The 12,307-nt window shown below is 39.2% G+C and overlaps 1 protein-coding gene across 2 annotated transcripts in view; it reads right to left on the bottom strand.

The window, feature by feature from the left end:
* LOC142350972 (uncharacterized) overlaps positions 1-12,307 on the bottom strand; it is a 38,336-nt gene extending 26,029 nt beyond the window's left edge. For both annotated transcript variants that reach the window (XM_075402999.1, XM_075403000.1), the window contains exons 1-3: positions 12,212-12,307; positions 11,670-11,880; positions 10,981-11,280 (exon numbers count right to left, since the gene is read on the bottom strand). In XM_075402999.1, the coding sequence (XP_075259114.1) occupies positions 10,981-11,280; positions 11,670-11,880; positions 12,212-12,225 (525 nt within the window). In that variant the 5' untranslated portion in view covers positions 12,226-12,307. The remainder of the gene's footprint in view (positions 1-10,980; positions 11,281-11,669; positions 11,881-12,211) is intronic.

Genomic DNA, 12,307 nt, shown 5'->3' with positions numbered 1-12,307 from the left:
CAAACAGAAAATCGCGACGTTTCTCAGAACATTCAAGATGCCGAAAAATGTTAAGCAAACAAAAAGAATGATCGGTTTCTTCAATTTTTACAAAGCCTTCATACCAGAGCTCGGAGAAAAGCTGCTTCCTTTTTACAGATTACTTAAGAAAGAAACAGACTTTGAAATAAGAGAGGAACACACCATAATGCTAAAGAAACTGACACAAGATCTACAATCAGCCTGTGAAATATCACTGAGGCTACCGATGACCAATAGACAATATGTCATTATGGCCGATGCATCATTCTATGCTGCTGGATTTGTATTAATGATCGAGGATTACACCCAAACGGCAAACGGAACGTCTGAACACAAAATTTATGCACCTGTAAGTTTTGGATCACGTATTTTCAAACCAAATCAACTCAAGATGTCAATCTACGCGAAAGAATTTCTTGCTGTTCATTTTGCCCTTGATATGTTTGCAAACATCCTTTGGGGATGCGAGAAACCAGTACTAGTCCTGACAGACAACAGAGCTGTCACCAGATTCTTTCAAACAAAGATCATTCCATCAACGCTGTGGAACGCATTAGATCACGTATTGAGTTTTGACATAATACTAGGACATATCCCTGGAAAAGCCAACCTCGCGGCAGATTACCTCTCAAGGATACACATAAACCCGAAGGAGAAACTCACACTTCGCATCAACTCGAAGATACCAATCAGTGAAGTCCAAATTGACACTACCGCCGAAGTCCCGGACAACTCAATTAATACACTCCTGCACGAAACATCCAAGGAAAACACTAGGAAACACTATCTTTTTCAGACCGTCAACGAAACAGACCAAACAGAAATCATTGAGGAGGTTCATATTCAACAAATAAAACCGGCGCAGCTCCAGGCAATACACGAACACAATCCAATGGACGACTTTGATACAACCGGTCACTCGCCACTGAATCTAAGAGCCGAACAACAAAAAGACTCAGACATCAAAAGAGTTATCCTTTGGTTCGAAAGAGGCCCACCAACAACCGCCCAATATCTCTCAGCAGACTTGAAAAAGTACCTGAAACAATACCCAAGACTCGCTATGTTTGACGGAGTGCTACACAGAAAGTTCTACAATCACACGGGCAACAGCTTCATCAAACAATACTGTGTTCCAATTCACTTGCAAAAAGAAGTACTCTTCCGCATCCACAACAGTGTCTGGAGCGGACATAAAGGTGTGTCGCGTACCATAGCCGAATTTCGGAAGCGGTTCTATTTCCCCAATTTCACCGAAACACTAACTGACTACATCAGAAACTGCGTGACTTGTTTACAAACTAAACCTAGTCCCACAGCAGCTTTGAGACCGCCTCTACAACCAATGTCTTCCTTACAAAATTTTCCAGCAGATGTACTCCTCATCGACCTTGTCGGCAAAATGCACCCTTCACCGTACACCTTCATATTATCCGGGATAGATGTCTTCTCGAAATACTTATTCGCAATACCTCTGATGAAAGGTGACGCCGACGTTGTAGCCCGAGCGCTTATTTCTATCTTCCTGAAACATTCATACATTCCATCACAGATAATCTGCGACCTAGGGACAGCTTTCACGTCACATTTAATGAGCGAACTTGCCACAATTCTTGAGATCAAACTCAAACACTGTACATTGAAACACGCACAAACAATTGGATTACTCGAAAGAAACCACGCCCCACTCAAACAAATTCTGCGAATAAATGAAAACCAAACGTCTTCTGACTGGCATAGATACGTTGATATTGCAGTATTCATACACAACACTACCTACGCTCCAGCAATAGGGTGTACGCCATCAGACGTATTTCACGGACGCACACCAGTCAACCCACTCGACCTACGCTTTCAAAATACACGTCTTTGGCAACACAAGCCAAAAGCGGATTGCATAAAGGAAATCCAGGATAAAACAACTGAGCTATTCGCTTCCGTGAAAGAAAATCTTATTCATTCATACCTCAAATACAAGAAATATTACGACAGGAAAGCCAATGCATCTCCTCTGAAAGAGCACACTTATTGCCTCATTTTGGACCCAAAATGTACAACACAAATCGCAACTATGAACAAACAACAGAGCAGATGGATTCCTATGTACAGAGTGGAAAAGAGACTCACAAATGCCAACTATATTGTGCGGAAAATTAACACAAACTATACACAATGTGTACACAGAATGCGATTGCGACCAATAAAACCACAATATGAAATCCAAGACTTAGCATCAATCGACCCTCGAAATTTTGAGGCCGATCCCTCAATCCCTGAAGAGGAACGAGAACCTCAGTTCTTTGATAACCAGATCGAGAACCACATCAACCAAGAAGCAATGACTCTACCCAGAACAGTGCCAGAAACGAGATCAATCAGTTTCAATCAAAATGTACAAACAGCGAGCTTCTCAGCACGAGAACCGCCAACAAACCATCAACAAATACAACAGGAAACTATATACGACGAAAATACATTCTTTGTAGAAGGCTCCGTGCCGTCTGAAGCAAGAGAAACACCAGAAACAATAGATGTGGGAGATTACGTCTTTTCCGCAAACAGTAATTTCCCTCAAACAGATGCACGATTTGGCTCACAAAGGCCCTACAACCTGAGACGAAGCGACCACCTTGCATTGGCAAGAGAGCACTCAGTATATAACAGCCTACAAGTTTCCGAAGAAGATCCGCAAGTGAAAGTGATCACTTACTTCCCACTCAGTCATTACCCTGACCCTGACCTCTCCATTGTTTTCAGTGATACAGAAAACAGCGATATAGAAACTAGCACCAGTGACCCCGAGTCCTCGCTTGAGTTCTATTTCTCAATAGCCTCGGGAAACATCGAGGATACCTTCAATTCTGCGGAAACCAACACTTCAATGCCCCAAAACAATGATGCAACTGAACAAACACCAGGAATGGAAGATTCTCTGCGAAATTCAGCAAACGAATTAGCAGTAACCAACTCCCAAGAATATAACGAGGTAGCATCGTACGACGATCCAGTATTCGAAACAACAGAAACTGACTCAGACATTAATTTCCAAGGTCCTAGGCACTCATCGCCATTAAGGCATAGGGTACCTCCCAGAGAATTAATAGACCTAGGCCCAATTTTACCAAACAGAAGACGGGTCATTCCACTAACTCTCCATAGGCAACAAATTGACGGTAATCTTCATCAAACTCTGGACTACGCAACGGATACAGAAGATTCTTTACTATGACGTCATTACTTTACTGCTCCATTCTTATTGGCTATTATCTCGCCCAATGACAATCGCTTGTATTCACTATATATACCACAAAAATAACTAGTAAAATCATTCTTCAACTTTACTCACTTCGAAATCAGCAGCATTCTCAACTCGAAAAAAAACAACCCCATTCATAAACCATGTTCAATTACCTTCCAGAACAAGCTATAGCCTGCTTCCTACTTTACTTATTGACAAATATTCAAACCGCCTCAAGTAACCAGCCGGCAGTGGCAACTAAAGATGGTGTACTTTTTAACTTACATCAGAAAATTCTCTTAACAGAAAAATTTGTAAAGACAGAAATTCTAGTCCCTTACCCAGTCTACAATAAAACAGTAGAGTCGAAACTTACAAATCTCACTCGAGAACTGGCAAGTATGTGGACTTCAAAGAATTATGGTTGCCCACTCAATTATACCAACATGACTGAATCAACATCTGGTTTACAATGGATCGCGAAACAAGCTATCATGGAAAACGAACTCGCACAGCAGGATATCGAAACCTTAAAAATAGAAATGTCACAACTCCTCCGCTCACACGCCGCAACGGACACAACTTTTTCTCGAAAACCAAGGGCAGCAGCCGCTGCAGCCGCAGTTCTGGGAATTGGCATTGGCGCAGGAGACAAACTCCTGTGCTTTATCAAATCCGTATTTGGAGGATGCGACAAACGGGTAAAACGAAACCAAGAAAACATCAGACAAGCCATGGCTTACCTCCAATACCTGACAGAACATGTCGAACAGATAACAACTTCACAGAACGAAAAATTCTTTGTAGTCTCGGGAGAACTTAAAGCAATAAAAGAGGCGCAGGACGAGATAATTAAAACCCAAAACAGGAACTGGGAGCTAGCAGAGGGGCAGTTCACTGCGCTCCGTCAGAATGTCCACCATATGAGAAATTGCGTACAATACCTTTATGTACGCGAACAAATAAACCAACACAGTCTTGTCTTAAGCAATATCTTTCAGACAATTCTGGCGAACATTAAAACCTACAGAGCAGCTCTGTACACCTTTAGAATAAACGTTCTGAATTCACTAACACCACTCATGAACCAGCTATTACCTATGTCGCTGGTACCTCGTCAGCAGCTCCATGAAATCCTTACAATGGTACACTTACAACAAAATGGGCTACAGGACCGATTGTCACTTGCCGTACCAATCCAAGACATTCTCTCGTACTATGAGACAAAATTGGTCACACAAGTTGAGGCAATTGAATCAGGTCTGATCCTGACACTGGCCATACCGATGGCATCAAAGAGCACAGTTATGAATGTGCTGCATGCCATTCCCATCCCCATGCCAGACGGGGATACAGGCAAAGCATTAGTTTGGCGTTTAGAAGCCAAATACATGGCCGTCTCGGACGACGGAGAAGAACTCGCGTTTATCGATGACAAAGAGCTCGAAAATTGTATTGGGTCCCAAAAATATGCAATATGCACAAAAGCCATACCTACAGAGCAGACTTATCAGTCTTGCATGGCTACACTTTTATACCACGACGACGAGCTACTTGCATTGCAACGCTGTCAATTGGATGTAATCGAATTGCCATTGACTGAAAAGGCTCGCAATCTCGGCCTCGGTCGTTGGTTAATTACGTCGGCAAGCGACGACTACACACTCATCGAGAGCGCAGGGAATGGCAGCAATCCCTTAGCAAGGATTGAGCATCCTGGATGCAGAGTTTGCATCATTACACTGGGATGTGGAAAACAACTGCGTGGACCAAACATTCATTTACGATCAGATCTTACAGCTTGCGATTCGGTACCGGCAATACGACTTGACTTCCAATTACCTGACCCAATAAGTACCATCTTTAACCTCCTACCGCCACTTGAAGAATTACCAAGTTTCTCATCAAGATCAGAAGCACAAATTCAAATTCTACATCAGATACAGCCACAATTCCAACAAATTGATTCAAGAAGAACCAGCAAACAAACGATCGAAAAAATTGCACAACCAATATTGGAGAAGATTCAAGCACTGAAACCAAAGCTTGAGAACAGACTGAAAGAATACATTCCATGGCAAATGTCATTATTATTTGGATTCCTTTCATTCCTGATAAGTGTTTTTCTACATCTCACATACTCACATTTTTTACATAAATGGGCAAAACTACACCGCCGGTTTCCTTTCCGAATAACACACGAAGGGAGAAAGATCAAAACGAAGCCAGTGCAAGTAGTTGCAATCAATGACTATGAATATCTACAAGAGCATCCTGAACATCCACTACATAAATGTTCACTTGTTCTGCCTTTGGAAATTAAAAACGAATTTGACACCCAGCAGGACAACGATAGCACACGAGTACGTACACCGTACACCTTTTTGAGGGACTACATCAAACGACTGAAAAGATCGGAAGAGCCCACACTAACGATTGAACATATTAACAGACCTCCACCTGTCACTTCTCAACCAATTTATACTCATATACCAGACCATACACAACCAAAATTGCCCACCCATTACGGAGCATACCCGCTTCGAACCATGAACACCGGAAGTGTCTAAGAGAAAAAAATTTTCATTTAAAAGAAAAAAAAAAAGAAAAAAAAAATTTTTTTTACAAAAATCTGAGAAGCAAAAACGCCTAAGTCCAAAAAATTTCCCTTGGAAAGACTAATTTTGAAAAAAATTACAAGTGTCGAGAAAAATTTTCAACTTTAAAGTGCGATATCTCGAAAACTAGAAGAGCTACGACCCTCAAACTTTCAGCCCAAAAATCGGACTCAAAAAAAAAAAGAATAACGGATCCCCGGGCTCCTCGTGGAACCCGGCTTAAAATTTTTCCTAAGTCTTTCCTCAAAGATACTATTTCAAAATTTGGAAAAAAAAATCTAAAAAAAAAAACCGGAAACTTAAAAGAAAAAAAGAAAACTTTTACATTACAATGCTAATCTCATCAGCCTCCAAAACGCCGCTTAGTTATCAGCTCAAGCGCTAAAGATGTTTGCGCATAAATAATCGCAGTCCAGCATTAACACAAAAACCAACGGAAAGACACGCGAAACAGAAATTAGCAACAGCGGTATTCTTAATATTCGAGCAAAAGCAGACCTATCAGGTTCTTTGATTTTCAAATCCAAAAAGAGGACATCAGGGACCATCAAACTCTAGTAACAAAACAACAACCAAGGAATCACATTCTAAATAACCGAGAAAAATGATAAATCAACTTACCTGCCACATAACAGAATCAAACCAGAATAACTTTAAATAAAACGAAATCAAATACAGTTTTAACCTCACACGGGGAAGCGAATGTGTGAAATGCAACACAACTCAGACCCCAAAAATGAAAAATATACACGATTTAACAAAGAGCTAAAGCGAAAATGGAAATTTGAATTACCAACCAATCACAAGACAGGGAATTATTTTCAGAAAAGCGGAAATATTTGGGGAAATGCATTATTTCACTATTTATTCCTTGAATGCAGAAAACAGACTCCAGTAGCAGCATTTACTAAATTGTATGGAAAAACAAAATTTTGAATGGCTGAACCCATTTACGAATTTTTCATAGAAATACAAAACCCAATCTTTACATCCCTTAATCATTACAACGCCACAATCGATAGTTATAGAATCTCCTTTTTCTTACACCAGGAACCACTCATCCAACTTAATATACGCCAGGAATTTATTATCAACGACACAGTGACCGTGCACACATACCCTGTTATAATTGACTACACATCCCCCGTTTGGTTAGAAATCCAAAACTGCATAAATAACAATAACCAAAACGCCAACATTGATTTCATTTTTCACCATCCTTTAGTTATTGGCAACCTCCCTCAACACTCACAGCATCCCGAGCCTATCCCCGACACCCCAGAATCCCCCGACTACGAAATTATTTCAGATGAGCCTTTAACCCCTTCCCCAATCGCAAGTTCCCCCTTCAGCCAACCCCCTTACTCGCCATAGACAATTCCAAACTAAAATCCCAAACACACTAATGTCCAGGTCCTCAACCCCCGAATTTCTCTCACTCGAACATTATGAAGACACTCTCCCATATTTTGATTTTATATCCACAAGATTTACCCTATTTATGTATTTTTATATAGATTTTAATATTTCCTTGTGTTATTTTGATCAATACCTTAAATTTCCTGATGAGTCCATTGTGTTCTGGGTAACCACGTTCGAAAATACAACCCACAAAGTAATTTTTGAAAAAAATTCTCCCTCCTACATTGACGTTATTTCATTTATAGAACTTAGCACAGAGGAATTTTTACACGGGGAATTTGAATTACTAAATATTAATTAAAATGAGTAATTTAAACGATAATGTAAATTCGCCCTTCATTAATTGGGATATTTACCGACAAGACCATGACGAGGGTTACTTCCCAACAATTCTCCCTTTCCCCATGTACCTTTACTTGCGTCATGGTCGCCGAGCAATGCTAGTCACATTTGACGACTACATTGTCCGCAATGACGGTACCATTTCCCTTTTTGTAGAATTTGTTGACCCGGGATACACCCTAAAGACCGTCACCTTTAGCCCCAACTGTTTTGACTATCAACAAGTTCTCGACAGTCTTAAAAACCCCAGCAACGACACCCTCGAACCAACATTCGAACTACACAATGAATGATTCCCTGTTACTTCGACCCGCCCCTCCTCATACCCCTTCACACTAATCTCATTCCCCACTAAAATGCATTTTGATGTAAACCTTGTGTGTATATATTGAACAAGATTCCATTATATTCCTTTTACAAAATCTTAACAAAAACTTAGAAAATTACAAAAAAAGCAGAATACTCATATTTAACCCCTTTTTACGGTTCAAAACACTTTTGTACTCATTCTTATCTGATTACTTAGACCTCTGTTATCATCGAAGACCGCATGAGAGAGCGCGAACAACCACTACAAACCACTCAGCACAACATAATAGAATTCCTTCAACATTAAATGTCCAGCCGACTGAGCCATACAAACCATCATAAGCTGACACTTTAGCATATATGCGTGATTCATCATGATAAGCCGGCATATTATCAATAAAATTTTCTACTTGATTTATATCAGCAAGCGCTTCCACTTCTCTACAAAAGTCTTCCTTTATTCCGACTATTTCTTCATTTCGAATCTCTAACGGCAATTTCGGCCAACCGTTTTCACCTACTATTGACCCCCTCCCCTCTTCAACTAACTTAGCCCTTAATTGATGCCAACTCTTCAACCCAGATCCGTCAACCCATGGAACTTCCTTCCACCCAAGTTCTATTAACTTACCCCTCTTTAGATACTCCTCCTTAAACTTACTTATATCCCCCAATAGATCACTTCTTTGCCGGGTATGCCTAAACAAGGCCATATTAAATATTGTATCAAATGAAAACAAAAACTTTAAAACTATAAAAACAAAACGAACCTTTCTGGATGTGTCGATAGAATATTTGACACCTTTAACCCAGTTAACTGTCGAGCCATAATACTTCACTGAAATAATAATTCTAAACTCGACAAATAATAAAACCAAAAAACCATTTCCAAATAAAACCGAGCAAACACAATTTAAAAGAATCTACCCCCCCCCCCTTCCCCCAACAAATTTGTACCAAAAACTCGTGACCGCTCGCAGTCAATCTAAGTATTAAATATTCAACTGAAATTCAAATCACTGATTCACAATCACCGTTCCCATTAAAATTCCCCCAATTTCTGTCAGTCCATTTCCTCCTAATCCCACAAAATCTAATCAAAAAAGACATTTGGGAACCACTTCAATTAACTCTTACCACATTTCCCAAAAAAATTTGCATTAGTTCATCTCAAATCTAATCTTTACTGACGTTACAACTAATGCTAATGGACTTCTCTGGGCCTTCTAATCACACTAAGAACGAGATTGCCAATGCAGCTACGCAAGGAATAATAGCAAAACTAATCCCCTGAGCTCCAGATGCCTCCACCCATTCACCGCATACAGAATGACGAAAGGGGACAAAGCTCACATTTCTATCCCCAATGACAAAAGTTGTATTGTACTGGCAACAAATTGCCACAGAATCATTCCGAGGAATCTTCTCACAAGCAAAACTGACACACAAAAGTGCACATAACAAACCCACAAAACTGAACATTTTCGATCTAGAAAAACTTGACACTACTTAAAACCAGAGATCAAACTCACATATTAATGGGTTTTCCAACCCATGCTAAACGCTTTTCTAGATAGCCGCAGTATCGAGCATGAAGACTCAGACTCAAATAAAACTTATAAAATATTCACTATCTATTAATAGAATGAACTCAATTCTGATTGGACAAAAATGTAAATAAAAAGTATAAATACGAAATGCATAACACGAATTATTCATTCATTCTTCAATTGATTCTTGCGAAACTTAGTGCTATTTTCCAACCTCAGAACTTGTGAAATTTTCTCATCTTAGCAGAATACCGGACGCTTGCGAACCTAAACACTTAGAAAAATATTTGAAAAGGAAACATAAAAACGGTACACGGAACCTAAATATTAGTAGGAAACTCCTAACAGAATAGCTTTACAGAGAGCTATCATAAACGATTATAAAACTTATAATAATAAATCTGTTTCAATTGATTTTATTTCACGGGAAAAGTTTGTTGTCGCTCAGTCAGTTCCCACAAAACTTATTGTTCAAATAACAAGGTGTCAAAAAGTTGTTAATTCGATTTTGTGTTACTTAAAATTTGATAAACATTTGAGCGATGGAACCCAATTCAAAAATTCAATTTTTAATCAAATTATACAAGCCAGTCTTTTAAGAATCACTAATTCAAAAAGCATTATAAATGATTGCTTAGATGATAGACAATACCTTAACTTCGTTCGGAAAACATGTAAAGAAAAGAAGTCGAAATAAAGGAGCCAAAAAAATCTAATTTCAGCGTTAAAAGTTGCTCTAAGTCAGACATTAACCACTTACTATTCTTAAAAACAACGTCAAAATAAAAAGTAAATGAATGGCTAGAAAAAAAGTGCTTCCTTAAAACAAATTAGTCAAAAAATTTCAAAAAAAAATTGGACAAAAACCAAATTTTTGACAAAAATTTTGAACTTGTATTGTTTTGACTATGTTAATGCCGCCAATGGTAATCAGCGACATAATTTATTATAAATATGTTTGCCAATAATCAAACGCCTTCAACAATATTGAAACAAAAAGCAGCTCAAAAAGGGTTACAAGCGTTGCAAAAAAGGCGAAACAAATTCAAATTTGCTTCCAACCAGCAACCAATTGAACCACAATTAATATGCTTATTAAAAACGGGGTAAAGCTCCAGGAGAATTTCTTGGCGACTATGGTCCTCCGGAATTTACCTGTTTATCCCATTTTTTGAAGAAGAAATGTCAGAGCGCAGACGAAAAAAACTCGAAAACAGAAAGTTATTAGTATGATAAATCGCATAGAAAAGACCAGTAGGACTAATATAATTTATACAAACTTCGTTTGCGAGCAATTAAAAATGGTCCCTTTACACAATAATTTATGTCTTCAAGCAATTTCTGTTCACGGAGCATTTAAGTCGCAAGCAAGCAAAAACTGCACATCGACTTCTGCCCTCTGTCAAATCTGTCATTCTATCATCTACATTACCCAGTTTCACGACAAAGCCTAAACTCTAATTAAAGCAAACGAACTCACTTTTCCGTACTGGCCAAAAAAGTCCCTCAAGGAATGTTCGTCCGCACCCTGACGGGGCAAACCTCCGACAAAGATCTTGAAAGGGTGATCACCGGCAGCCGGGCGCTGATTTCCTCCCATATCTCCACCCGGACCCCTCCTTTCACCCTGAGGTCCGCGCATCATTCCACCGCGACCCCCAAATCCACCTCTGTTTTCGCGATTATGGAATCCACCTCCACGACCCATTCCACCGCCACCACTATAGTTGTATCCTCCACCTTGATTGTAGCTTTTTTGCCGGAGAGGTTTTGCATCAATCTAAAAATGCAGCAATCTAAATCATTGTTTGTTGCCTAACACGAATATGTTAAAAACTGACTTAAGCCCATAAATGATAGGGTAATTCTGCTCGTTTTCCTCTTACTAGTTCAGTGACCACGAAAAAATGCAATTTTTCACAAGTTGGTCAGGCTATCTATTATATTGGATCTATAACTCACAATAGATCTCAAAATTTTATATTTGCTGCTGTTACCAGTTTTCCTAGCATTCATTATTTTGATACAACAGAAACTTACAGACTTTGATTCAACTTAGAGAGAAAAAGCAACTTGTCAAATTTTTTTCAAAGAGACGATAAAATTTATTGCCGGACTTTGGAAAACTCAGTTAAAATGAAAAGAAATGAAAATCTTTGAATAGATTACCTGTTTGCCGTCAATCGTATGTTGCCCAGCAGCCAACGCAGTCTGCACACTGTCGGGATCCTTGAACTTGATGAACCCAAATCCCCTCGGGTTTCCCGTCTCGTGATCCCGAACCACAGTCGTCTCAATGATCTCTCCAAATTTGGTGAAATACTGAGTCAACGTTTCCTCAGTGCAGTTGCGGGGAAGACCACCCAAGAATATTTTGCCACTAAAATATGTTGGTAGTTCATGAACATCAGGTTGTTCAATAACGAAACTAAATATTTGATCAATTTTGACATCCCCGTAGAGTGCAGGATAGCAAATTGTAGTTCGCAAACGCAAAACCCCCTTAAATGCCACTCGTCGTGGCTTTAATATCCCTTGCGTAAATGTGCTGCTGCATCGTACGTTAATAAGTGTTAACATAGCTCAAGCCCGCCAGGTCACACAAAAGTTGGGAGCATTAAGTTGGCATAAACGGAAAACATTAAATACCTTTTTTTTTTAAAAAAAAGGTGATATATTTGTGATAATAATCATTGGCTTGCTTTACTTACGCATTGTTGTCCATTGTATTGAGCTCTGAGAGGTTGTTTACTTGCAGCAATAGCTAGATCTAAGACTATCTTAATCTGAAAATAAAACAAATTTTA

Source organism: Convolutriloba macropyga, chromosome 12 (assembly GCF_964194025.1).
Source record: "Convolutriloba macropyga chromosome 12, txConMacr16.3, whole genome shotgun sequence".
In the NCBI taxonomy this organism is placed as follows: Eukaryota; Metazoa; Xenacoelomorpha; order Acoela; family Convolutidae; genus Convolutriloba; species Convolutriloba macropyga.
Note: the sequence above shows the minus strand (reverse complement) of the source record. Positions and strands in the feature narration are given on the sequence as shown.